Source organism: Rosa chinensis, chromosome 6 (genome assembly GCF_002994745.2).
Source record: "Rosa chinensis cultivar Old Blush chromosome 6, RchiOBHm-V2, whole genome shotgun sequence".
In the NCBI taxonomy this organism is placed as follows: Eukaryota; Viridiplantae; Streptophyta; class Magnoliopsida; order Rosales; family Rosaceae; genus Rosa; species Rosa chinensis.
The window spans coordinates 35,899,908-35,925,112 of NC_037093.1; the positions used below are offsets into that span (position 1 = coordinate 35,899,908).

Genomic DNA, 25,205 nt, shown 5'->3' on the forward strand with positions numbered 1-25,205 from the left:
AACAAGAACACTTAAGCAAGGAACAAGTGTCTTTGATTCTTATGGCAAAACTAATATTAAGCAAGCAAGACACCAAACTAATTCTTGCGTCCAAGGTGCTCCTTCTGACCATGCATCTGTAGCATATTATAAGAGACCAACGCAATCTTTTCAATGCACAAAGATTCTACCCTAATTAGACTCTTATTAGGTAAAGATCATTTAATTAAAGATATCCAATTAAAGTCAATAAATCCTAAATCACTTAGGATTTTGATAACACGTTTTGACAAAGTGATTTTGATAACACGTTTTGACAATCAGAAAATATCTTTATATAAAAGATGATAAACCCAAAAGATACTTTCCTAACACACAAGACTAACTCAAAAAGATACTTCAATGTTTTCTATGGGAATGCCAATACACCAAGTTCGGCAAAACTTGTACCTACAAACTTAACCAGAACAAATATACAGCAATTACAATTTATCCAATCTAGACGACGAAAACAATTCCCAACTCAAGAATCAACACCAGGAAAGAAATCAACATTAGTTCAAAACCAGATTAAGAAAGAACAAAGACTTGAGAGTCCGATAACGTCGACGGCTCCATCAAAACCCCTGAGAAATTCGCCCTAAACACCCGAGCCGAGCTGACCACGCAGCTGAACTCCAGCTTCAAGCTCTGGAGCCGGTACGACGTCTGAGTCAAGGTCTTCATCAACTTTGACACTCTCGTCGTCGGTGCTGCCACACATCATCGACTCCGAGATGATGAGAGATCTGCGGCTGACGCTGGAGCGGAGGTTCACCTCACCTCCATGTCGAATTTCAACATCATCAAGTTTAGGTCTGATCTGCAAACGATTACGAAAGGAGGAGACTGGATTAATGTGTATGTGGGGAGGATTGATGAGATATGGACTAAGATGGCCGGGTCTTCAGTGATGGTGGACGATGCGGAGATGATTGGTCATGCTCTGAGGGGGTTTGTCGAGGAGTATGGGGCGTTTGAGAATAGAGAATGGAGCTTTGGATTCTGATGAGGGGAGAGAGAGAAGTTTTGAGCGTGCATGTTTGTACGTAGTAGCAACACGCCATCTTCAATTCAGTGTGAAAGTCATGGAGAAATGCAATGCGACCCTTCATGCCGTTGCTGAATATGTTAGTGACGGATACGTATATGTTGTTGCCATCATAATTGGAGACAAGCTAGTGCACTGGTGGGTGTGAGATACACTCATTTACAACTATTTGAACAAAAATTTACAAGTATTTGAACCAAAATTACAACATTGAGAACAAAAGTTACCATATTCATTTACACTATTTACATATAGTTAAACAAAAATTACAACATTGACAACGAATTTGTTCAAAAGCTTGTAAAAATGTCGTAAGATGTGTAATTACCATTATTAGAACTAAGATTATAACATTGACAACGAATTTGTTCAAAAACTTGTAAAATGTCGTAAGAGGTGTAATTACCATTATTAAAACTAAGATTACACAAAGTAGAACTCAAATTACAACTTTGACAACAAAATTTATTCTCACTTTTGTAAATGTGGGTATGAGATACCCACCACTACACTAGAATTTCCCTCATAATTGACAACACCACCTAAGCCTACAATTTCACTATCATTGCCTAATCGTCACTGAAGGCCCATTTTTGTTTCAGCTTTTTGTATTATGAGATGCACATTTATTATTAATGTTGCAAAATAATGCGAGATAATTTCAATGTGTTGTGTTAATGATGGTTTGTACATGTCAAAGGGATTGACGTACATGGGGATATATAGAAATCAGGTTAATCAATGTGTTATGTACTTGTTTGGTGAATGGGAGAAGAAATAAGGCTCCGTTTGGCTTATGGAAAGGAAATTTTTTCAATTGTCTTTCCTACGGGGATGAATCTTGTCAAGTTTTCTTTCCAGTGTTTGGTAAAGCAAGGAAAACATTTAAGAAAGACTATCTAATTTCCCTTCCAGTGTTTGGTTAGTTCAGGAAATGAAAGAAAAAATATATCAATGTTTCAATAATACCCTTCTATTTTAAAATTTATCATCATGTGTGAAATTAGCAATAACACATTTGAGTAGGGATATTATAGTCTTAAATTTTCGTAATAAATGTTGAGAGAGAAGAAAGGAAAATCAATCTCATGGGTTTTAAAATGAACCATTTTCCACCCTATTTTCTCATCTGTTAGGAAAATAGTTTCTCCAAGCTTGTGCCTACCAAACAAATGAAAGAAATGATTTCCCTTTCCTAATTTTTCAAATTCGTGAACCAAATATGGTGTAAGAGTTAACGTGAAAAAGAATAATTACTTCTTTTTGTTATATTGGAGGGGAATCGATCCTATTAACCTAATTTTAACTGAAAATTACATGGCGTTTGAAATCAGCAACCCCACCACTTTCAACTACGTACCGTGAATTGATTTTTCATGAACTTCACAATTTGACCAGTCTCGTTAACTCGAATTAAATTACTAGCCATGCGTTTGAAATCAGCAACCCCACCATTTTCAACTAGGTACCGGGAATTGATTTTTCATAAACTTCACACTTTGACCAGTCTTGTTAACTGATTAGGTCAGTTGACTCGAGTGTTTGGTAGTGATAACTGATAACAAATGGTTTAGCTTGTATTGTCATAAGTATACATTAATGTGAAATCGTACATATTTTTGGCCCAAAGATCGATATACATATATACACCAGATGAGGAAAGAAACCACAGGTTGAAACTATGTAAGCAAACACACTGAACTGTTACAGATTTATTAACCTTCATCATAAGAAGGAAGAAGAAACATGAGAAGAAGCAGTCCATGCATAAACAAGTTAATTAACATGTTGAACAGATTCACTCCTTAAAACTCAGACAAACTCTCCTCATCCTCTTCCACCACGGATTTCAAGTAATCTGCGTTGTCTGAGTTCCTCACTGAGCAATTAGCGCGAATTTCACCTTTGGAACCAGTTAGTACGCTCAATTGCCCCATCTTGATCATGGAATGAACAAATTGCTCGAAGAACAATGTCTGATTGACAGCAAAGCTGGTGACAATGTCGCGTGTCCTTTTATCTGTGTATAAATCTTGGTCCGATGTGAATAGACCTTGGCGGTTCACGAGATCAACGTAGTACTTGTTGTCGAATGTATCAGGCGAGCGAATATCAAGCACAGTTGTGGCATTTGTGTCCGATGCAGGACAAACTTCCTTAAGGTCATTGGCAAAAGTTTCGTCCATGCTAGGGTCTTGGGTTGGATAGAGCCGTTCAGTGAAGGATGTACAATGGCCAAGTCCAATGGTGTGGCCACCTGAGAGGGCTACCACATCAGTGGCATCCAAGTTTTTCTTGGCAAGTTCTGTGAGAAGAGTAGTAGTGTTGCTTGTTGGTGCAGGGAGGTTAGCTAGGGTTTCATTCCTTGTTGCAAAGTTTAGTCCATCCTTTCTTCCCAGTGGTACTTCATAGTCAGGGCCACCTGACTGCAGCAAAAGAAATATTAATCATTTAATCAACAACTTGCTAATATCCAACTTGAAAATGTTCTTCACATTCTGTAAGGTTTTAATATTTTGCATTTGTTCCTGACATGTTATTATCATTAGCTCATATTTCAGTAATTAATGTGGAAAAGCAGCAGAAATCTAACCACTAAAGCTTCTAAGATTTGTTATTTGTAAAGTAAAATATTTTAAAAAAAGAAAAGTCACATGTTAATATGAACATGCATCTTAATAAAGTACAATATATCCCAGGATTCCCTCTCCTGGTAAGCTTCCCAGCAAACTTTCAAACGTGGGAAACTTTTAAATGTTTTAAGTACTCATGGACTAGGGATTAAGAAAGGAATTAGCTCATAAGATTCCTCAAAGAAATTAAAGTAAACCATTTATATAACAAGGCATAAGATAAGAAGCTGAATGAGTCTCATGCTCACTGTGTGTGTTGAAATTCTGCACAATGACCTCACAATTACTTATCAATTAGGCAAGGATAGAGTAGTCCTCTTAATTATAAGCTGTTGGGTTAGTCAAGATTGTTAAATATCTTTAATATTTCTAACACAAACAAATTCATTGTCCACCCACACCCCAACACTAACATCCTGTTTTTCATGTAGGATACATGCTTTTGAAAAGCACTGTGTGTGTTGTAATTCTATAGGATAAATATCTTTGAGATCTGTGCCAAAAAATGGACAGCAGAGAAGCAAAAATATCTGCACCCACAGTAAATATTTCAAAAAAACATATCTGTACTGCAAAAATTTCTGCCTTTATTCAGTACCTATCTCAATAATTGGTCAAAAATCAGATATCAACTATGTCTTTTAGCTCATTTCTACATTAGATGGATGTAGAAAGTGATATACATGTATATATAGCAATATAATTGGCAAGAGGAAAAAATAATTACTTACCAGGAAAACAGAATCCCTAGCAGCAAGAGCAGCTATATCAGCACAAGAAACAACCCTCCCACATTTGCTATGAACTAGCTCACGGAGGTCATCGATGATTTCGAAGGCCGTGGCCCTCAAACTCAGGTTTGGAGGTGCCTCCTGCTCACTTGGACCACTCGCTGATCCATCAAGCAAAACTGACCCATCACATCCCTGCAATATCAATATTTATTCAGTTTGACATGTACGCATGCATTATATATCGGTCTCAACGCTCCCAATCAAAAGTCTCACCAACTCTTTTTTTTAAAAAGGTAGGACTAAAATTAACTCAGTGACTGACATAAACCATCTGATTATAATAACTGCAAGTAATAATATCAATTGGTTATGTATAAAGATTATTCAAGATGGCTCTCAGCTGTGCTTCAAAAGTTTTGTTGATAGGTAGCTTAAGTTCCACAATACATGCTTTGGTCAAAGTATAACAAGCTCCAATTTGGCATTGACTTCGATAATTTCTACTACATAATCCTACTGAACAACAATTTAGTATGAAGAACCATACAAACCATACAGAAAAAAGCACCAATTTTGCTATTTATGTAAAGAAAATGGTCAACGAATGATCATCAGTGATCCATTATACAAGTAACTAATTAGCAGCAATTTTGATCATCTGGGTTTCCAGTGATCTTTCCCATACACAATTGAATCAAATCTATATAGGTTTGAAGTTTTGAACAACAAGTCAGTCTTGAAAAACATAAGAACATAATTAACATACAGCTATATATGCACAGATTAGCACTACCCAAAAGAAAGAAGCAGGTCCACTTTCACCATATAAGTAAACAAAATGCCTATGTTGTGTAAATTACTGGTCGGCCATTTTGATTATCTGGGTTCCGAGTAACCTTCCGGTTCCAAAAATGGGTTGGGATTAAATAGCCTCATACAAAATACAAAATTAAATCAAAGATTAGGAATGCTCTGTTGAAGTTAATTACCTGAACAAAGCAGTCATGGAAATGGAGACGAAGCAAGCCAGCAGCCTGGCCAATGTCTTTCTTGAAGACCTTCTTGAGCTGCTTTCTTACAATGGATTCGAGCTTAGGACAGTTAGAATCATAGAAGGACCAAGAGAGCCCTTTAACTAGATGAACTGAGGGTTTTGCCTCGGAGACACCAAAGTAGGAAGAAACTAAAACAGAAGACACGATCAGAAGCAGAGAGCAAAGAGAAGCAAAACTAGCCATGGTGAGATAGTAGTAGTACGTTTCACAGCAAAAGGCCCTCTTTTTATAGGCAGATGTGCTCCATATTTTCAAGCTTTTTAACTTAATTTATACTAATTTTGGGTACGTCTTTTTTGTTCAAGAACAATTAAAAATGACTTTGGGCTCCTGACTTTTGATAAAAAAAAAACGATCACGTTCTCACCTTATAAATTGATTGAAATTGAAAGCTTTGCTTGGCTCTCCGGGCATCTAGAAAAGTCAGTCAATAGGAATCTTATCCAACAAAGGACGGATTAAAAAAGAAGTGAAATTGAACAGTAATTGGCCAGCAATCCAGCATAATCAAACTTGCCACCCAACCCAAGAATGTAACATTGTAACATGGTCTGGTGGAATTTGTCAAAAGGCAGCTAGTGACTTTCCTTGAAGTGGGCTATGTGGGATATATGGGGATTGTTTACTGTTGTTTTGCCATGAAGATTTATATGACAAGCTTATTAAATTAATAATTCTAGCGAACGCGTGCCCATTCACTTAACCCTTAAATGTGTTTGAAAATTTATAAAGATATGCACCAGTCATAGACTTAATCATTAGCTGTAATAAGTGTGTTTGACACATTCATGGTCGCTTTTTAGGGCATTTAGGAAAAAGATATTATATATTCGGGTTTATAAAAAAAAATTTGATCAAAATTAGATATTTGTATATGTATTATGTGATTGTGTGAACACGATTATAATATTTGTTAATAACACTATGAAGAAGATGATGAAACTACCAGGAAGAAGATTTTGGATCCAATAATATTGTAGGCATAAAATATGTTCAAATTTTTTGTTTAGTTAAGTACAGGGTAGCTAAAACTTGGGCACTAAGCTAAATGGATGTATCAAGGTGTAGGGTTGCTATAAATTCAGTATGAAAATGTCTCCATGCCATCAATAGTTAGGAACCAAATTAAACTCTTTTGCCATTTTTCTACTGAGTTATAAAGATTCAGATTATAGCTTGTATCTAGCTATACACAATCTCCCGTAATTCCTTACCAACCATATGCAAGTTTTGACTTGCTACCAATCTGTGGTCGAAGAGTGGACAATTGACGTGTACATCGTAGCTAGATAGTTAGAGCAGAACTCTTTCCATGTTCAATAATAGCACGTGCTATAAGTGTACGTGTCGATATATCATCGAAAAGAAAAGATGTACACGTCAATTTATAATGTTGTTTGAATCAAACACAAAGAAGAAGGAAAAGAAACTAAACAACAAACCCTACAAATGAATGGCAAATTGGTGTATTGCTAACTATTCTAAAGATAATATGCCTACTTTTCAAAGAAGAGAGAAGGATTTTATGTATTCTCTTTTTTTTTTTTTTTTGAAAGGATGTATTCTCTTTTTACCACAAATAAAATGTGCAGAAATCTTGGAATCTTTGAAAAATGGCTCCACCGTCATCAATTGGAACCACGCCAAAAATCAAACAAATTGGGAACACCTCAAGCTAGTTCTGAAAGAGACAGGTAGTATTAGTATAAGTATATAATTGGCATTCCCTCTTTTAACAAAACACTACTCATGAAGAAGCCCAAGTCATGTGTTCAGTAATTAAGCCCAAAGTGTGAAAGCCCAATTCATGCTCATCCTTGTGGTTGTTTTGCTGTCAGCTTCCCCATCTCAGCATAATTGTTTAATTACAATTGTTGTGGTTGTCTTGCTGTCAAAGACTCACTTGAAGACTTGAAGATCAGTTTGTTGCCTTGGTGTCAGCTTCCCCATCTTAGCATGATTGCAACTTGCTTCTTTTTCTCTTGTTGTCGAAAGCCAAAGACCATCTTTGAAGAATAGTTCAATTGCAACTTGCTACCTCATCTCAGTTTGCTGCCTTGTTGTTGTGCTTCCCCATCCCATCTCATCTTGCTGTCTTGTCCAAGATCAAGCTTCAAACTTCAAGATCAAAAGAAGACCCCTCTTCATCATGGCTCAAGTAAGCTCATATATGGCATCTCTTTCACAAAGTCAATGATTTTTCATGGGTTCCCTTCTTGTGTCAGTTTTGATTAAGGAGTTGGAGTGTTTGGCTTATAGAATTGGTATTCCCAATTGAAATTAGGAGCATGGGTTTACATTTGCAATCTAAAATTATGGGTATAGGTTTGCCAACTCCATTTGAGCTTAAGGGGTCTTTGAGTGAACTGTCCTTCCTCTTCCTCCTCTCTATATATATGGGTTCTCTGTTCCTATTTGGGATTGAAAATATTTGGGTTTTCAATCCCTTTGTTGTTTAAAGTTCTATCTCTTTGGTTTTCTGTTTTTCAAAGTGTCTTGTTCCATGTTGAAAACAATTTGAAAAATAACAAACCATTCCATCATTCATACATATCATATCTTGCATCTCATGAGGTCATTTGGGTATTGCAACTTCAAAGGTGAAATCTCCAAGAAGAACTTGCTGCGTTCATAGCTTGTTTCATAGCTGAGATTTCTGAGTTGTTCACTTGTGTAAACAATTATCAAGAGTTAAGTACAAACAGTCTAGTGAGTCAGTTTAGAATGGTTGCCGAGTTCAGTGCAATCACTGTGTTGTAATCTTGTAATTTGATTTCATAGTGAATTGGTTTTGGTCTTTCAAGAGTTAAAGACCACGCAAATGTTTTACCTCGATAGGGTGTTTACTGCGTTAACAAAAATCTGTGTTCTTTAATGCTTTAGTTGGTTTGTTTGATTGTTCAATACATTCAGTTCAATATCAGCTCTCAGGATTGATCACCCAGTTGCAATCCCTGAGAAAGTTTTTGAACAAAAAAAAAAATTGGTTGTGAGCGTATTCACCCCCCTCTAGGGTCCTTCTAGGATCTACAATTGGTATCAGAGCGGGTCACTAACCTGTGTTGGTGTGTTCCTCTGGCCTCGTAGAATGGACCGTGATAGAGTATCTAGCTCTATTAACTCTCCTCCATATTTTGATGGGAAAGATTACTCTCAATGGAAAGTAATGATGATGGCTTTCCTGCAATCTCAAGAGGATAAGTTATGGAACATCATGGAGAAGGGTTGGATAGAACCAACTATAAATGAAGCTGAAACTTCAAATCTTATTCCTAAACCGAGAGGTGAGTGGACTGTTGCTGAGCAATCAGATCACAAATGTGATACTAAAGCTCGCTATAGCCTTTTTGCTGCCTTGTCGGATAAGGAAAGAAAAAGAATTACAAATTGTCCAACTGCTAAAGCTTCTTGGGAATTACTTCAAACCACTCATGAGGGTAATAAAAAGGTGAAGGCACAAAAACTTCAAAGCCTTGTGCTTGAATTTGAACAAATGACTATGAGAGAGGATGAATCTATTGATGACTTCCATAGTCGCCTCATCAATGTTACCAATCAATGTCATGGGTTGGGTGATCCTATTTTAGAGCATAGAATTATGAAAAAGTTTCTTCGAGCTCTTCCTCCTAGTTTTGAGGCTAAACAAATTGCCATTGAGGAAGCTCAAGATTTTGATACATACTCATTAGATGAGTTTGTGGGAAATTTGAAAACCTTTGAGTCAAAAAGGAAAAAGGGTCAGAAAGAAAAAACAATTGCTCTAAGCACTTTGAAAAAAGAGGAAGACCTTTCTGATTTTAATCTAGAAGAATTTGCTCTTCTCACAAAACAGTTCAAAAAAATTCTTAAATCTGCAAGGTCACCCTCCTCTAGCTCTAGAAATTTTTCTGGTTCTCTTCTTCCAAAAGAAATCAGAATGATGATGTTTCAAATGACTAATTCTCAAAGTCCTCAAAGTTTTTTCAAAAGAAGTCTTTTGGTGAAAAACCAAAATGTTTTGAGTTTCAAGGATATGGTCATCTTGCTGCTGATTGTGCAAACAAAAAACTAAAGTCTCAATCAAATAGAGCTTTTAAAACCTCTTGGAATGATAGTGAATCGGAAACTCAGTCCGACCATGAAGAGGAGAATGTTGCCCTTGTTGGTACCACCCAAAATGAGTCCTCAGATGAATCTGATGATGATGAGCACTCTGAGAAGGTAGCCTCTAACAAGTTCGAGCAACTGTACAAAGCCTTAAAAATAATGATTGGAAAGATTGACGAATTAAAGGATCAACTTGCTGTTTGTGAAAAAGAAAAATCTGGGATCGCAGAGAAGTTGCAATCCTACAAGAAGAAGTGGGAAATTGAAAGAAATGCATTGGTAAGTCAAGTGGAGACTCTGCAAGAGAATGTCAATGCTCAAATCAGGTTGGTCAATTCTCTAACTTCTGAAAAAATCACTCTTGAAAAATCCTTAGGTGATTCTCAAGAAAAGTTTTCAAAATTTTCAATTGGATCTGATAAGGTTTCCAAAATGATTGGAATGGGCAAAGTTGATAGGGATAAAAAGGGTCTTGATTTTCTTTCTGGAGAAAGCTTCTCTACAAAGCCGACTATGTTTGTGAAAAGTAAATTGTTGCCTAAACAAAGTGTCCCTAAGTCATCCAAAAGATTCATTCCCATTTGTCACTATTGTGGTATCTCTGGACACATTAGACCAAGGTATCATAAACTCATAAATAGTCCTCAAAAGTCTACAAGGTGTCATGAAAATTCTCTGTTTCTTCTTTACAGTCAACTCTGGAAAAATCTTTGAAAGAATTTGGAAGGATTGCTAAACTTGTTGCAATCCCGATAAAAGAAAAAACTGTTTGGGCAAAGAAAAATAAGTCATTTCATCCACTTGCCTCTGCTGATTTTAAGCCCTTTGACATTTGTGGAACTGATTCGGAACCTTCTGAAATGTGTCTTCTATCTTCTTTTTGTTTCTCACATGTTGAAGAAAATTACTTCATTGCTACTTGTTTGGTTGCTCTTACGGCTCTATCATCTAGAAGAGCTGATACTTGGTATTTGGATAGTGGGTGTTCTAGGCACATGACAGGTGATAAAAACTGGTTCTCATCCTTCTATGATGAAGTTATCAGTGGTTCTGTCACTTTTGGTGATGGAAAGAAAGCAAAGGTTGTGGGAAAAGGGATTGTAACTGCTCCTAGTATCCCAAATTTAAAAAATGTGTTGTATGTTGAAGGACTCCAAGCTAATCTCATTAGTGTGAGTCAATTGAGTGATGACTTTGAAGAGGTTAGATTCAATAAGTTGAGATGTCTTGTTCTTGATGGTAAGGGTAAGAGTGTCATGGGTGGACTACGATCCAAAGATCATTGTTATTGTGTTAACGCTAATGATTCTATGTCTTCTCAGATTTGTCTTAGTTCCTCCTCAACTGAAGATACTCTCAATCTTTGGCACAGACGCCTCTGCCATGTGAACTACCAAGACTTGGTGAAGTTATCCACCAAAGAAGGGGTAAGAGGTTTGCTCAAATTGAGTGGGAAACCATCTGGTATGTGTGAGGGTTGCAAGCTTGGTAAGCAAACTCGTTCTTCACATAGGATCACTAAATTTGTGTCTACTTCACAACCCTTGGATTTAATGCATATGGATTTTGTTGGACCTATTCAAACTAGAAGCTTAGGTGGTAAGAAGTACATGCTTGTTCTAGTCGATGATTTTTCTAGGTTCACTTGGGTGAAATTCTTGAGTGAAAAATCTGATGCTTTTGACAACTTTCAAAGCTTGTGCAAAATGATTTTAAATGAGCAATATTCTTCAAATAGATGCATTGTTAGACTTAGAACTGATCATGGAACTGAATTTGAAAATGCTTCATTTGATAAGTTTTGTTGTGAAATGGGAATTAAGCATGAGTTCTCGGCTCCAAAAACTCCTCAACAAAATGGTGTTGTGGAAAGGAAAAACAGGGTCTTAATTGAAATGGGAACAGTTATGTTGAACTTTGCTAATCTTGCTCATACTTTTTGGGCAGAAGAAATTAGCAATGCTTGCTATACCATTAATAGAGTCATTTTTAGACCCGGAACTGAAAAAACTCCTTATGAGGTTTTGAAAGGAAAGAAACCAAATGTGAGCCATTTGAGAGTGTTTGGCAACCCTTGTTACATCTATAGGGATAGAGAATACCTTGCCAAATTTGATGTTAAAAGTGACAAGGGAGTCTTTCTTGGTTACTCATTGAATAGTAGAGCTTATAGGGTGTATAACAAGAGAACTTGTTCTGTGATGGAAACCATTAATGTATCTATTGATGACTCAATTGTGCTCTCGCATACTCCTTGTATAAGTTTTGATCAGGTACTTTTCGAGAGAGAAAAGGATGATGATGCTGCTGCTGCTGCTGAAGGCCAAGAAGATGAGGAAGCTTCAGAGGGGATTGATGATACCTCTGCAATCCAGCCAGTTTACAGAACTGGACAGCAACAAGTACATAAGGATCATTCCTCTTCTGACATCATTGGTGATGTGAATGATGGTTTGAAAACAAGGAGACAAGCAAAAAAGGTTGTAAGCAATCTCTCTATTCTTTCATGCTTCATTGCAAAACATCAAGAAGATATTAGCATCATTACAGTTTATGGTTTTGTTTCTGTTATAGAACCTAAAAATGTTAAAGAGGCTTTGTGTGATGTTAATTGGATAAATGCCATGATGAATTGTGTCAATTTGCTAGAAATGATGTGTGGTATTTGGTTCCTAGACTGGACTCTTCATATGTCATTGGAACAAAATGGATTTTCAAAAACAAATCTGATGAAAATGGTCAGATTACCTGCAACAAAGCAAGGCTTGTTGCTCAAGGGTATTCTCAAGTTGAAGGTCTTGATTTTGATGAAACCTTTGCCCCCTTGCAAGGCTTGAATTTGTTCGTCTTCTCTTTGCCATTGCATGTCATTTGAGGTTTACTCTTTATCAAATGGATGTGAAAAATGCGTTTTTAAATGGTCTTCTTCAAGAAGAAGTGTATGTTGAACAACCTGCAGGATTCATAGATCCTATCCATCTCGACCATGTGTATAGAATTAAGAAAGCTCTCTATGGGCTGAAACAAGGCCCTAGAGCTTGGTATGAGAGACTTTCCTCTCATCTTTTGGATAAAGGCTATGTTAGAGGTTCAATTGACAAAACTTTGTTTGTAAAAAGAACTTCTCATCATTTAATTCTTGCTCAAGTCTATGTGGGTTACATTGTTTTTGGTTCAACTTCAGATTCATTGATTGAAGAATTCACTAATATCATGAAAAATGAGTTTGAAATGAGTTTGTGTGGCAAATTGAATTATTTTCTTGGTCTGCAAGTCCAACAAAGGAGTGATGGTCTCTACATCTCTCAAACCAAATATGCTAATGGCCTTGTGAAAATGTTTGGTTTGGATGCTGCTACTGCTGTCCGAAATCCCATGGGAACTAGTTCAAAACTTAATGTGGATTTGACTAGAATTAGTGTTGATCAAACCTGGTATAGAAGCATGATAGGAAGCTTGTTGTACCTTACTGCTAGCAGACCCGATATTTCTTTTAGTGTTGGTGTTTGTGCTAGATATCAAGCTAATCATAAGGAATCACATCTAAAGGCTGTTAAACGCATCATTAGATATGTTTCTGGAACTTCTAACTATGGGGTGGTGTACACCTTTGATTCCAATGTTGAGATTACAGGTTATACTGACTCGGATTGGGCAGGAAATGTGGATGATTGAAGAAGCACCTCGGGTGGATGTTTCTTTGTGGGAAACAATCTTGTTTCATGGCATAGCAAGAAGCAAAATTGTGTGTCTCTCTCAACTGCCGAAGCTGAGTACATTGCAGCTGGTAGTTGTTGCACCCAAATGTTATGGATGAAACAAATGTTGAACGACTATGGTTTCCCTCAAGGTAAGTTGTCAATCTTTTGTGACAACACTAGTGCCATTAACATCTCTAAGAATCCTGTTCAGCACTTACGCACAAAGCATATTGATATTCGATATCATTTCATTCGTGATCTTGTTGATGCAAATATCCTTGAGTTAGAATTCATTCCCACTGAAAATCAATTGGCTGATTTGTTTACAAAACCCTTAGACAATCTTCGTTTTGCATTTCTTAGGAAGTTTATTGGTGTGTGTCCTACTGCCTGAATATTCTCACTCATTTATGCAAGTTGTGTGTTGTATATTATGTGTGCTGCATTTAGTGTAGGTTGTGAAAAATAAGTGTTTTATTTCCTTTGGGGATTGCATGCATTGTTTCAATCCTGGAAAATACTGATCATGTCTTGATCTAAGATCAGAGGGTAGTTTGTTCTTGGTCACTCAAGGTTCTCAAGACTCTTTGCATCAGCTTTCTATTGTTCACTGCTCATTTTTGTTAAAAAGTCTATCATCTTAAACACTTGCACCTAAATCTCTTGTGGGGTTTCATATTGTGCTCAGTTTTTATGTTGGTTTGAGATGAATAGTGTATGCTTTTTTATGAAAATATTTAGAGAAGCTTGGCTAGGCTATTCCCAAAGTAAACGGGCCTCGGTCGTGGTGAACGATATGAGGATTGGGAAGAAAAGGGAATGACTTGGTCACCCCGATGGTATCTTCTTGTTTGATATCCTCTTTTTGACTCTAGTTGATATGTCTTTTGGAGTGTCCTTGTTACACTTAATGCCTTAAAACCAACTAGTTTGAGAGCCATTGACATAAGACTTGTTACATGGGTCATAAATATGGTTTTATTCCTAAAAGCTCCAGCTTAACAAAGCCAATGATTATGAGCTAAATAAAAAGTTTAAAAAAAAAAATTTGGAGAGATAAGGATCAATGAAAACAAATAGGACTTCATCTCATTCCTTTATGATCTCTTGTGTATCAATTCTTATCCCTTGGATGGTTTAGCTCAAGTTTCTCAAAAATTCAAGAATCATGAAATGCTACAAGTCATCCTTGAGCTGTGTTTACAAAATAGAACTGTCAAAGTGTCTTGATTTTCTTTGTGGGATCTGGAGGGATTCAAATCTAGTCTGCAATCCTCTGTGGCCCTTTGCCTGACTTGTTAAGATAAATCTGGGATTGCCTATGTCTCTCATTCTTGCTTGCTTGCATCTTTAAGATTCTCAATAATCCGCTGCATATATTGAGGGAGAGTATTCATTGATAAATGTGGTTTTCCTTGTGTACTTTAAAATTGAAGGTTGTTAGCTCGAAAATGTTATTCAAATTGGCCATTTGCATTTTTCTGCTAATTTGTGCTCTTGAATGAATGTTATTTATTTTTTGATAGTGTTTTCCCTTGGTCATTCCTAGACAAAAAGGGGGAGAAGTGTTAGGGTGCTTTTAGGGTGTTCTTGGTGGCTTTTGTGGCTGTTCCTTATTGATAATGCTTCATGTGATCTCAAATGCTTGGTTACATTGTTATCTTGTGCCCATGCTTCACTTGGTATTGCTTGTGCAATTGTTTCAGGTTTATTTTGCAGCTATTGTCTAAGTGTTAGGCCAGTCTTGTGTTGCAAAGTAGTGTTTTGTTAAGGAATGCCAAAGGGGGAGATTGTTAGTATAAGTGTATAATTTGCATGTCTTTCAACAAAACACTACTCATAAAGAAGCCCAAGTCATGTGTTCAATAATTAAGCCCAAAGTGTGAAAGCCCAAGTCATGCTCATCCTTGTGGTTGTTTTGCTGTCAGCTTCCCCATCTCAGCATAATTGTTTAATTACAATTGTTGTGGTTGTCTTGCTGTCAAAGACTCACTTGAAAATCAGTTTGCTGCCTTGGTGTCAGCTTCCCCATCTTAGCATGATTGCAACTTGCTTCTTTTTCTCTTGTTGTCGAAAGCCAAAGACCATTTTTGAAGAATAGTTCAATTGCAACTTGCTACCTCATCTCAGTTTGCTGCCTTGTTGTCGTGCTTCCCCTTCCCATCTCATCTTGCTGTCTTGTCCAAGATCAAGCTTCAAACTTCAAGATCAAAAGAAGACCCCTCTTCATCATGGCTCAAGTAAGCTCATATATGGCATCTCTTTCACAAAGTCAATGGTTTTTCATGGGTTCTCTTCTTGTGTCAGTTTTGATTAAGGAGTTGGAGTGTTTGGCTTATAGAATTGGTATTCCCAATTGAAATTAGGAGCATGGGTTTACATGTGCAATCTGAAATTATGGGTATGGGTTTACCAACTCCATTTGAGCTTAAGGGGTCTTTGAGTGAACTGTCCTTCCTCTTCCTCCTCTATGTATATGGGTTCTCTGTTCCTATTCGGGATTGAAAATATTTGGGTTTTCAATCCCTTTGTTGTTTAAAGTTCTATCTCTTTGGTTTTCTGTTTTTCAAAGTGTCTTGTTCCATGTTGAAAACAATTTGAAAAACAACAAACCATTCAATCATTCATACATATCATATCTTGCATCCCATGAGGTCATTTGGGTATTGCAACTTCAAAGGTGAAATTTCCAAGAAGAACTTGCTGCGTTCATAGCTTGTTTCATAGCTAAGATTTCTGACTTGTTCACTTGTGTAAACAATTAGCAAGAGTTAAGTACAAACAGTCTAGTGAGTCAGTCTAGATGCCGAGTTCAGTGCAATCACTGTGTTGTAATCTTGTAATTTGATTTCATAGTGAATTGGTTTTGGTCTTTCAAGAGTTAAAGACCACGCAGATGTTTTACCTCGATAGGGTGTTTACTGCGTTAACAAAAATTTGTGTTCTTTAATGCTTTAGTTGGTTTGTTTGATTGTTCAATACATTCGGTTCAATATCAGCTCTCAGGATTGATCACCCAGTTGCAATCCCTAAGAAAGATTTTTAAACAAAAAAAAAAATTGGTTGTGAATTCACCCCCCTTTAGGCTCCTTCTAGGATCTACAGGTAGCCACCACCATCTGCCGATCTCAGCCCATTGAGAGATGGCGTAGCCACCATCCATAACCCTTGGGTGCAAACCTAATAATGCATCCACCACCACCATAGCCACCCACGCATGCACAGTAGAAAGTTAACGCATGACACCATTATTCTTTGTTTTTGGACAATTGACACTTCATTATTCAGAAATCAGAAGTATAAAGCTTAGAATGTTGATTCGAGGCACACCACTATAAACATCCTATAAAATTGTAGTGCAGAATATTCTCTTTCATGTCCTAGCTTGCGGAGAAGTCACTACAGAAACCTTGAGAAAAGCGGGTTTTCTTCTTCTTTAATTTCTGCATGCCCTTGAATTTCTTGCCATCACGATTTTCTGCCTCTTCTTTTCCTTTTCTTCCTCCTCCTTTCTGCTTTCTTCTTTCTTCTTTGATTTTCCTCTGCTACTAGCTACTAGAGTTTCGTTTTTAATTTAACAGAGGATTGAGGAGAACCATGCCACTCATGGAGAACAAAATTACAACTCAGATTTACGTACTAATGGTGCTGAAAATCGAAATATGGCATTCAAAACTTCGATGTTGTTGGTCAACACAAAGACACACGCATGCCACTCTTTCAAATTATTTCCTCGCATTACAATCTACAAATGTAGGCCAACCAGCCTTTGTTAATCTTGTTACTTTCGAAAATTATGAAATGGAAATTTCTCAAAAGAAAAAAGAATAAATGGAAACCACGAAAGAAGATATATATATATATATATATATATATATATATATTTTTTTTTTTTTTTTTTCTGAAGATAGCTTTGAACACAAGAAATCATATGTACCAGGGTTCGTTATCCTTTTTCATTTTCTTAATCATACCATCTATTCTTCAATCAATAATTCTCCAACACAGAATTTTTGAATAGAGATTCTCCAACAGAGAATGGGGCATCTTCAAATAATGTCCTTCTCAAAAAAAAAAAAAAAAACAATCTTCAAATAACATCCTATTCAGTATCATTGGGAAATTCAAAACAACAGGCAACAGTCTATTAAAAACAACAACATATGGAGATCTCAGAGACTGATCAATCTATCTGCCTTCTCTTTGAAGTTTTTGAGATGAACGAATCCTCACCCGTGATTGATTGCTTTCGCCCAAAACAAAATACAAAAGAACAAAAAATGTGTAAACATACGCGGAGCATAGACCTAATGGATCGGATCGAGCACAAACAATTCACAAACCAAGTACCAACAGACTACTTACTTGCAGTTGCAGGGGGACAAGGTGAAATTTGCACCTTCTATTTGGCGCGGTAAACGATAACATCAAAGATAAACTTGTCGTGGTTACTCAACACAAAAACACACGCGTTACCAACTTCCAACTTATTGGCTCGCACAAAATCCGCCCAACCTGTGGTGAGTCTTTTCATGTTTCTTTCATATTGTAAATTGACAGTCCAAGTTTCCCCATTAACCTGGAGGGTGACTTCACTAGGCCGCTTAGTAAGATATCCCTTGGCAAAAGCAGATGGCACATTCTGAGAAAAAAATTAAAGAAAAGGAATACATGATATACATTTTGATTTGTCTGTAAAAAGAAATATATTTGTATGCTGAATTCTTTTTGCACTGACATGTAAAGGAAGAACTGTAGGAGTGAGAAAATGTTGTGATATATATGGTGAGGTTGAGCACAGTTTCTATAGAATGCTTACCATATAACCTGCGTGGACATACGAGATATGCATTGCAACCACGAAAGAAGGGTCTGCAGATTTGAAAGCATTGGCTTTCTGAAGTGCTACATCTTTTCCACCAATGTTAGTACTAGAACTTGATTGCCTTCTCTTGACAAGTTGTGGTCCTAATGGAGATTTCTCCATTGTTTTTGTGCATGGTGGAAGGTCATTTGGGATTCTTATAGAATCATCATCATCCTCGTCCTCATCATCATTTCCTTGTTTTTCTTCATCTTCACTTTTGAAAGCGTTTGCTCTCTCAAGAGCAACATCTTTTCCAGTATTTCTGGTCAATGGATGCAACAATCTTTCCGATTCAGTATCGATTACTTCATCTTTGATGTGAATACTGTTCGTGGCTTGACCAGTCCTAGTTCCTTCAGCTACACCTTTTAAGCCCTGGTAATCTTCATTACCATGTCCCTCTTTCTCACTTTTCTCAACGGCCTTTACAAAATCCTTTTTGCAGGTATTTCTTCCATATATGTCAACAAAGAATTTCGAGTTTCCAAAATATCGAAAAACAAGAAATTCACCAAGCTTCAGACCATTTCCATGCACAAATTTCTTCCAACCCTTTCGGAAGAAGAACTTGCCATCAATCTTTTCCACATTAACAAGCCAAGTTTTAGCCAGGGTCCGAAGGTGGGTCTGCTGAGGTCCCTTCCCATCAAAGTGCTTATAAAAGGCCGGCGGGATTTGCTGTAACAAAAGTGATATAGGATGGGCATAATGAATCAATCTACAGTATACAAATTACATTTAAACATTGTAGACAACTTCTGTATACACAAACAAAAGAAAAAATCTACCTAATGTCGGAAATTAGGGTTTTTTCATTCACAAATATATTGACGCAAGAATAGAACAGTGAATTTCATATAAGAAAAGGGCATGCTCGGCAATGTCTTCACCAATTTATGAGTGATGGAATTGAAGAAAATTAAGGCTCTTGGTTATGTGGAATTGCGAGATCGAGTACGTAGGAGTACGACTTACCAGGTGGTTAGAGAAGTCACCTATAAGAACCTTGAAGAAGGAGGGTTTTCTTCTTCTTACTGGTCTTGTTGTTCTTGCCATCACGAATTTTTATTTCTCTTCCTTTTCTCGAATATGTTTTGGGAAGACCTTTTAGTAGTGATTTTTTTTTCCTTACAAACACTTGTCTCCATTATTGAAAAGAAAAAATTAAAGATGGGAAATCAACAGAGATCGAAAAGATTTATGACACTTGAAAGTGCACGTTTCCAGGATTCTACTGGTTTTTTTTTTTTTTTTTTCATAATGGATGGCCTAAACCCTAATTATTATTTTTTTTAAAATGTGTGCATTTAATAGGGAGTATAAAAAACTTGGAGATTAAACTGGTTAGCGAGTGAGACGGGTTGAGTAGCTGTAATTTTTTAATTAATTGGAGGCTAAACTTGTCATTTAACACTTAATTGGGTGTAAGTAAGAAAGCTTTGGCATGATAAGCCCGGTCAAGATCCCCTTGCCACTGAACCAACCATGTCTAAGCTCTTATCGTCAACTATACCATAATTCCAACTATATCTTCATCATATATCTAAACTCTTATCGTCAAGACAATTGCCATATCCTTATAGATGAGAATAAGTTCTTGTGGTTCTAAATATTTATATTCATCCTTCCTCTGAAAAATACAAGACGTAAACATCCACGTCAAATTCCCTAGTGACAAAAATAGAAGTTCACTACTGCAATTGTCAGTTTGTGACATAAGGAGCAATTTAAGAAGCCCGTTACAAATATTAATCAACTCTTAAATAAATGAAAATGATAGACGGTCCAAGTGAAAAGAATCAAGTCCAGTGGTAGTCTCTATCATTTGTCTGATGAGGGAAGTAGCCAAGTAGGGGTGAGGGCTGGACTAAAAGATCAACTGGTGGTGTAGTCAACTCCGTGAAGTCCATGTAGCTAGCCATGACCTGTCTTCAGCTAATTACGAAAGGTGAAGCGAAGTATTAGAATTTATGTAATTTGGAAGCAATTCTAAATTTCTAATTGATGAGAACATGATACGCATATTTGAATAAGATCAGACTACAGGAACAGGTCTCACCTTATTGTAGAGAAGGAACTCCTTTTAGTGGAAAAGACGAATATCGGAGATGTGTTTAACCTTTGAATGATCCACACCTCGTTTTCGGCGCATGCGCTCCACGAGTTCATTGGGAACCCTGTGCAGATGCAACTTCTGGAGACATGTCAGAAGTTTGATTCCGCGAGGCAATCGCTTTAACTCCATGCATTCAGAAATGTCCAGAGTCTTCAGTGCTGGCATCACCCCCTTCTCTATGGTGATCAGATTCAACTGAGGAAAATTGGTTATGTACAAACCAGAAAGCTTTTGGAACCCAGTTTGAAAGAGCAACTGGTTTCCTACATATGCATTGCATAGCCAAAGTTTGGTCAAATTAGGTAGTGCATGAATGTGAGGAAGAAAGTCTTCTGTTGATCTGGACCAATGCAAATATAAGACGGTAAGGCTCTCAAGAGAAGCAAACCAGAGCGGAACCTTGTTTAACTTTCCAGTTAAAACAAGTGTTTTCAGCAGAGGAGGAGCCAACAACAATGCATCCATGCGTAACACCTCATCCACACTACTTGTCTTGACGGTTAAGCATTCCATCAGTTTCATGCTTTCGATTGACTTGCATAAGTCTATCTCATCGGCTTCCTTCACATTCGCTAAGCCTAATGCAGTGAGTTGGGTCATGTGCTGAAGCTGTTTGATCAACTCACTTCCTGCCTCGATTGAATCCAAAATTTGCAGACTCTGTAGCTTACATATGCCTGCTGGTGCTTTTGTGCCTTGAAAGCTATTAAAAGACTTGTAAGCTCCATAATTGAAATGGTACATGAAAAGATGTCGCAACTTCTGTAACTTCACAATTCCAACTGGAAGTTCCCTTATATTGGAGTCCCTAATATCCATTGTTTCCAAGTTCTGAAGATTCCCTATGCGTTTTGGTAGCTTTCTTACTTCTGTCCCTTTCAAGTTCAAACTCGTCAAGTTAAAGCACTTCATTATTTCATCTGGCAATTCCTGGATCGGAACATATTTAAGATCCAAGACCCTCAACAGTTTGAAACCAGATGGTAATACTTTTTCCAAAGAAGAAGAAGAGGCCATCATCTTAGGAGCAAGGACAAATAATGAGCGTACATTTGTCATGTCTTTGTGTGCTCGTACTTTTCCAGAGCTTCCTTGTATTGAAAGGCGGCGTGGAGCTTGTCTCTCTTCATTTGTTTCTTTCTCATTATACACAGTACAAAACTTCTCTGCTTCTGAAATTGAAATGGCAAGTTCTCGCAGAAGGTCATGCATTTTAAATTTTTTTGCCTTTCCAGATGGTTCCCTCTCAACCACTTGAAGCATACAGCGGCAAGTTAGCTCTGCTAGGTAGCTCTCAGCTATCTCTTCTGGCTGACCCCCTCTAACTTGTTCAACAAACCCCTCTGCTATCCACAACCGAACTAGCCTTTTGCACTTAATTGTGTAATCTTCAGGAAAAATGCAGAAATATAAGAAGCAGTGTTTGAGTCGGTAAGGTAGATCATTGAAGCTTAGCAACAAAATGCTCTTCACTACTTCAAGTGTCGGATTATTGCTGAGCTCCCAACTCATGCTATTGTAAACTTTCTTCCACTCGGACACAAATCTTTTGGTTGACATGAGAGAACCCAAAGCCACAAGTCCTAGAGGTAAGCCTTCACATTTTCCTACAAGCTCCCTAGCTATGATTTGAAGCTCTGGTGGACAAGACTTGTCACTCCCACCAGAGAATGCTCTTCTGGAGAAAAGATCCCAAGCCTCATTTGTATTAAGAGGTTCAACCTGATGAACATGACTTTCGACTCCAAATGCCAAAGAAGCTATGTCTTTGTTCCGAGTTGTAAGCATGATCCGGCTACCATGAGTTCCATTGGGAAGTGCAACATCTATGGATCTCCAAAGATTAGTGTCCCACACATCATCTAAGACAATCATATACCTCCGTGGCTGCAAGTAGTGGACTAGCATTTCCACCAAATGTCTGTAACTCATGTTGCTCAAGTTCTGAGGAACATCCATTTGTGCCGCTGCCAATAATTCATTGATCATGACTCTAAACAGATCTTCAACGGTATAACTTTGTGAGACTGTAATCCACGTGTAGCAACCAAAATGTTGCTGTACAGTTTGATTGTTGAAGGTGCTTGCAACTAAGGTCGTCTTGCCCGAACCCCCCATTCCTACAACTGAAATCACAGTTCTTTGAGAATGGCTAGACAACAACCATCCAACTAACTTCCTTCTAGCATCTGTGATCCCCACCAGATCATCATCTTTCAAGAAAAGAGACGACTCGCCATAGACTTTAATCCGGTTCACATCATGGTGCGAAGTACTGCCTTCTATGCGCACAGAACCATAACGCCGGTTTCTCTCTGGAATATCTTTGATTGTTTTTATGATCGTCTGCAATTTGGTGGCAATCCGATGCCTCTCCCAGATGTTCTGTGGGAGGCAAAGCGTCTTCCAAAAGGCTCTTGTGAACGGACCCCAACTTCTTCGCTTGTTTGTGTCGTACGTAAACTCATCAATGATATCTTCAACATCAATGGAGACGTCTCTTACATTTGCCACCCACGTTTTCTCTACTTCACTCAGAGCTCCCTTCCTTTCTGCATCCTCCAAGAAGGCTTTCATGGTTAATAACTCAAGCTTGACTTCGTGTAGCTCATCATGAACTCCTTCTAGCAATGAGACTTCACTTTCAAGAAATGATACTATTTTGCCGATCAGAAGGTCTATTGCAGGTGAAGCCATTAATCTGCACTTCTTTCTTATACTCTGTATTCAACTGCAATGTGATCTATCGTTCACAGTTTCCAGAGCTTCAATACTCGGGAGCGCTATAGAACTTTCACTGGTACAAGATCAGAAGGACATGCTGCAAATCTTTCCAGCAAGTGTGGTCCTGAATAGAATGTAAATCGTTCTGGCAATTGTATGAGAATTCAACCCATCCAATAACAAAGAACAAAACTCCACATAGACAAAGACATCAAACAGAGAGTACACATTTACATATCCATATAAATAAGAAATCACAAACAATTGGATCAAGAACTGATATTTCAATCCAAACACTGACACCCACATCAAAACAGATCTATCAAATGGCACAAAAAAATCAAATAAAACACTATGTTCATACTCACAGTACTTCATTTCACAACATATAAACAAATTGAGAGTGTGATACCTTCAATAGCATCCCTGGGGTCTTTAGCCCAGCCCAATTCTCTTCCACAATCGGTTGCCTCCCTTTCCAGGTCTCTTACCTGCCTACTTCGAGCTAAAATTGCCACAAAATTCATAAGAATACAAATCATAATCAAATTGAATACAACAAAATCTTGATAATAAAATGAAATTGTAGCTGAGAAAATTACCTCAAGAATACTTTGGCTGCTTCAGAAAAGCTTTCTCAGTCTGAAACCAAATCACAACTGTTAGTGAGAACTAAACCCCCGTGCAGAGGATGAGTAAGCAATTACAGGGCTAGAATCTTTCAGCTTCTGATTTTAACAGAGGATTATGAAACAATTAGATCATGTATAGAGGAGTCATCTTACAGAAAGATAAGAATCATAACCACATCTATTCTAGGCTGTAGACAAATTAAGTAAATCATACCCTTGAGGGAAATGGTAGCCTTTGCGCGGCTTTAAATCACCTAATCCCACATTCTTCATCTAGCAAATGCCCAGCTGAGTGAAGCCTGGACAAAACAATCAATATTAACCAAAGTAGAAACTAGAACACAATTTCCTAACAAGCACTAAATTAGCCCAAAATCAGCATAAATAACCTCTAAATTGCTTTAAATTACCAGAAAATAACTAGGTATAAAATTCAATGCCATAACCATAACCAAGTCAAACCATAACCTAATCCTTTACCACTCTATCAAACCAAACTGAAACAAAATGCAATCCATGATGAGATTGCAGTTCAATTTGAAGGAGAATTTAATATGGAAGTCAGAAGTTTTACTAAGCCAAATAGATTTGAGGACAACTTATCGATAGGAAAAAGAGTCTTTTTTTTTTGTAACTTCACTCATTTTCATAGAAACACAAACAAACCAAAAAGAAAGTGAATAGTTTTGACTATGAATCCAGATCAAGCAGTAGATACTGTTAGCAGAGTAGAGATATACCCATTAAAGAAACCCATTAAAGAAACAATAAAAAAGAACAAGAATGAGAGTGAAAAGACATCCTTAAGGAGTTAAGATTGAATCTAAGATTGCAAATCTTTGTTTTTTGGCATAAATTCAGCACAGTAAAGCAATTGTAAACCATTGTGACATGAAATTTCAATTCTCTGCTCATCCAATCATATGTCTTCTCGTACTTTAAAACTTTTAATACCCAGAAGCATAGTAAAGGTGATGAGTAGTTGAGCATAAAGATATTTTATTACGCAGTCAACAAACCAAGAAGCTAAGAAGACGAAGGATACCTGAACAAATTCTAGAAAATTACATGCAACCAAAGACCAAACATTTCTATAAATGAATCTTATTTGAGCAGAGAAGCTGTAACAAAATTTTAATTGAAAACTGAAATTTAGCCAACTCAGAAGACATCATTTGACTGACCCAGAATGCAAGCAACTAAGGATGCGGAATGTAGTAAGCTTTGATCAAGTTCCCGCCGCAGCTGACTTGGATAGTAGTAGTGGAGGTGGAGCTGAATTATACTTCAGTGGCAATTGAGTAAACTCCCAAAAGCCAGGGACAAAAGCGTCACCACATGTTCTAGTCAACTTCTAGATAACACTGATTGACTGACCAGGAAAAAGTTAATAAAAAAAAACTAGGTTCCAAATAGCTACAGAACCACGGTTGCTGGTGCCAAAAAGTCTAGGTTTCCACTTTCCAGTTTCCACAGATGGTGACAAAGCCATGGTGTTGCTGGTGCAAACAGCCAAATAGTATTCATATTTTTCGCTTCTACTTTCGCTTCTTTAAGAAACTAAACAGAGAAACCTCAAGGAAATAGA

At 37.3% G+C, this 25,205-nt stretch overlaps 4 protein-coding genes across 8 annotated transcripts; 1 reads left to right on the plus strand and 3 right to left on the minus strand.

The window, feature by feature from the left end:
- Positions 1 to 2,638: 2,638 nt before the first annotated feature.
- Positions 2,639 to 6,633, minus strand: LOC112171876 (peroxidase 12). Its single transcript, XM_024309003.2, has 4 exons — positions 6,613 to 6,633; positions 5,426 to 5,755; positions 4,434 to 4,628; positions 2,639 to 3,495 (listed from the first exon to the last, which is right to left on the minus strand). Exons 1-4 carry the CDS (start codon positions 6,631 to 6,633, stop codon positions 2,875 to 2,877), a joined length of 1,167 nt encoding a protein of 388 aa, XP_024164771.2. The 3' UTR covers positions 2,639 to 2,874.
- A 1,946-nt stretch (positions 6,634 to 8,579) lies between these two features.
- On the plus strand, positions 8,580 to 12,414 carry LOC112171246. Its single transcript, XM_024308458.1, has 3 exons — positions 8,580 to 9,349; positions 9,586 to 10,126; positions 10,270 to 12,414. Exons 1-3 carry the CDS (start codon positions 8,580 to 8,582, stop codon positions 12,412 to 12,414), a joined length of 3,456 nt encoding a protein of 1,151 aa, XP_024164226.1.
- Positions 12,415 to 17,255: 4,841 nt separating this feature from the next.
- LOC112169216 (B3 domain-containing protein Os01g0723500-like) lies at positions 17,256 to 19,408 on the minus strand. The gene is made up of 4 exons (XM_024306212.2): positions 19,121 to 19,408; positions 18,098 to 18,823; positions 17,644 to 17,920; positions 17,256 to 17,524 (listed from the first exon to the last, which is right to left on the minus strand). Exons 1-3 carry the CDS (start codon positions 19,199 to 19,201, stop codon positions 17,681 to 17,683), a joined length of 1,047 nt encoding a protein of 348 aa, XP_024161980.1. The 5' UTR covers positions 19,202 to 19,408; the 3' UTR covers positions 17,256 to 17,524; positions 17,644 to 17,680.
- A 328-nt stretch (positions 19,409 to 19,736) lies between these two features.
- LOC112169506 (disease resistance protein RPM1) lies at positions 19,737 to 25,164 on the minus strand. Of its 5 annotated transcripts, none has more exons than XM_040509030.1 (6): positions 24,802 to 25,163; positions 23,832 to 23,916; positions 23,588 to 23,627; positions 23,398 to 23,490; positions 20,205 to 23,109; positions 19,737 to 20,080 (listed from the first exon to the last, which is right to left on the minus strand). In XM_040509030.1, exon 5 carries the CDS (start codon positions 22,956 to 22,958, stop codon positions 20,229 to 20,231), a length of 2,730 nt encoding a protein of 909 aa, XP_040364964.1. In that variant the 5' UTR covers positions 22,959 to 23,109; positions 23,398 to 23,490; positions 23,588 to 23,627; positions 23,832 to 23,916; positions 24,802 to 25,163; the 3' UTR covers positions 19,737 to 20,080; positions 20,205 to 20,228. The 5 variants fall into 5 exon arrangements, with proteins under 5 accessions (XP_040364964.1, XP_024162311.1, XP_040364966.1 ...); XM_024306543.2 differs by having other exon boundaries at positions 20,205 to 23,130; XM_040509032.1 differs by having other exon boundaries at positions 19,737 to 20,070; positions 20,205 to 23,490; positions 24,802 to 25,164.
- Between the last annotated feature and the right edge of the window lie 41 nt (positions 25,165 to 25,205).

Excerpts from the sequence above, each read along its gene's own strand:
- LOC112169506 (XM_040509032.1), bottom strand. The coding sequence starts at position 22,958 with ATGGCTTCACCTGCAATAGACCTTCTGATCGGCAAAATAGTATCATTT.
- LOC112171876 (XM_024309003.2), bottom strand. The coding sequence starts at position 6,633 with ATGGCAAAAGAGTTTAATTTG. Across the intron at positions 5,756-6,612 it reads TGGCAAAAGAGTTTAATTTG|TTAAAAAGCTTGAAAATATG; the intron begins GTTCCTAACTAT and ends GTATAAATTAAG. Across the intron at positions 4,629-5,425 it reads TCCATGACTGCTTTGTTCAG|GGATGTGATGGGTCAGTTTT; the intron begins GTAATTAACTTC and ends TTGATATTGCAG.
- LOC112169216 (XM_024306212.2), bottom strand. The coding sequence starts at position 19,201 with ATGGCAAGAACAACAAGACCAGTAAGAAGAAGAAAACCCTCCTTCTTC. Across the intron at positions 18,824-19,120 it reads GTGACTTCTCTAACCACCTG|CAAATCCCGCCGGCCTTTTA; the intron begins GTAAGTCGTACT and ends CTTTTGTTACAG. Across the intron at positions 17,921-18,097 it reads ATGTCCACGCAGGTTATATG|AATGTGCCATCTGCTTTTGC; the intron begins GTAAGCATTCTA and ends TTTTTTTCTCAG.
- LOC112171246 (XM_024308458.1), top strand. The coding sequence starts at position 8,580 with ATGGACCGTGATAGAGTATCTAGCTCTATTAACTCTCCTCCATATTTT. Across the intron at positions 9,350-9,585 it reads AAAATTCTTAAATCTGCAAG|TGAATCGGAAACTCAGTCCG; the intron begins GTCACCCTCCTC and ends TTGGAATGATAG. Across the intron at positions 10,127-10,269 it reads AATTGTTGCCTAAACAAAGT|TCAACTCTGGAAAAATCTTT; the intron begins GTCCCTAAGTCA and ends TCTTCTTTACAG.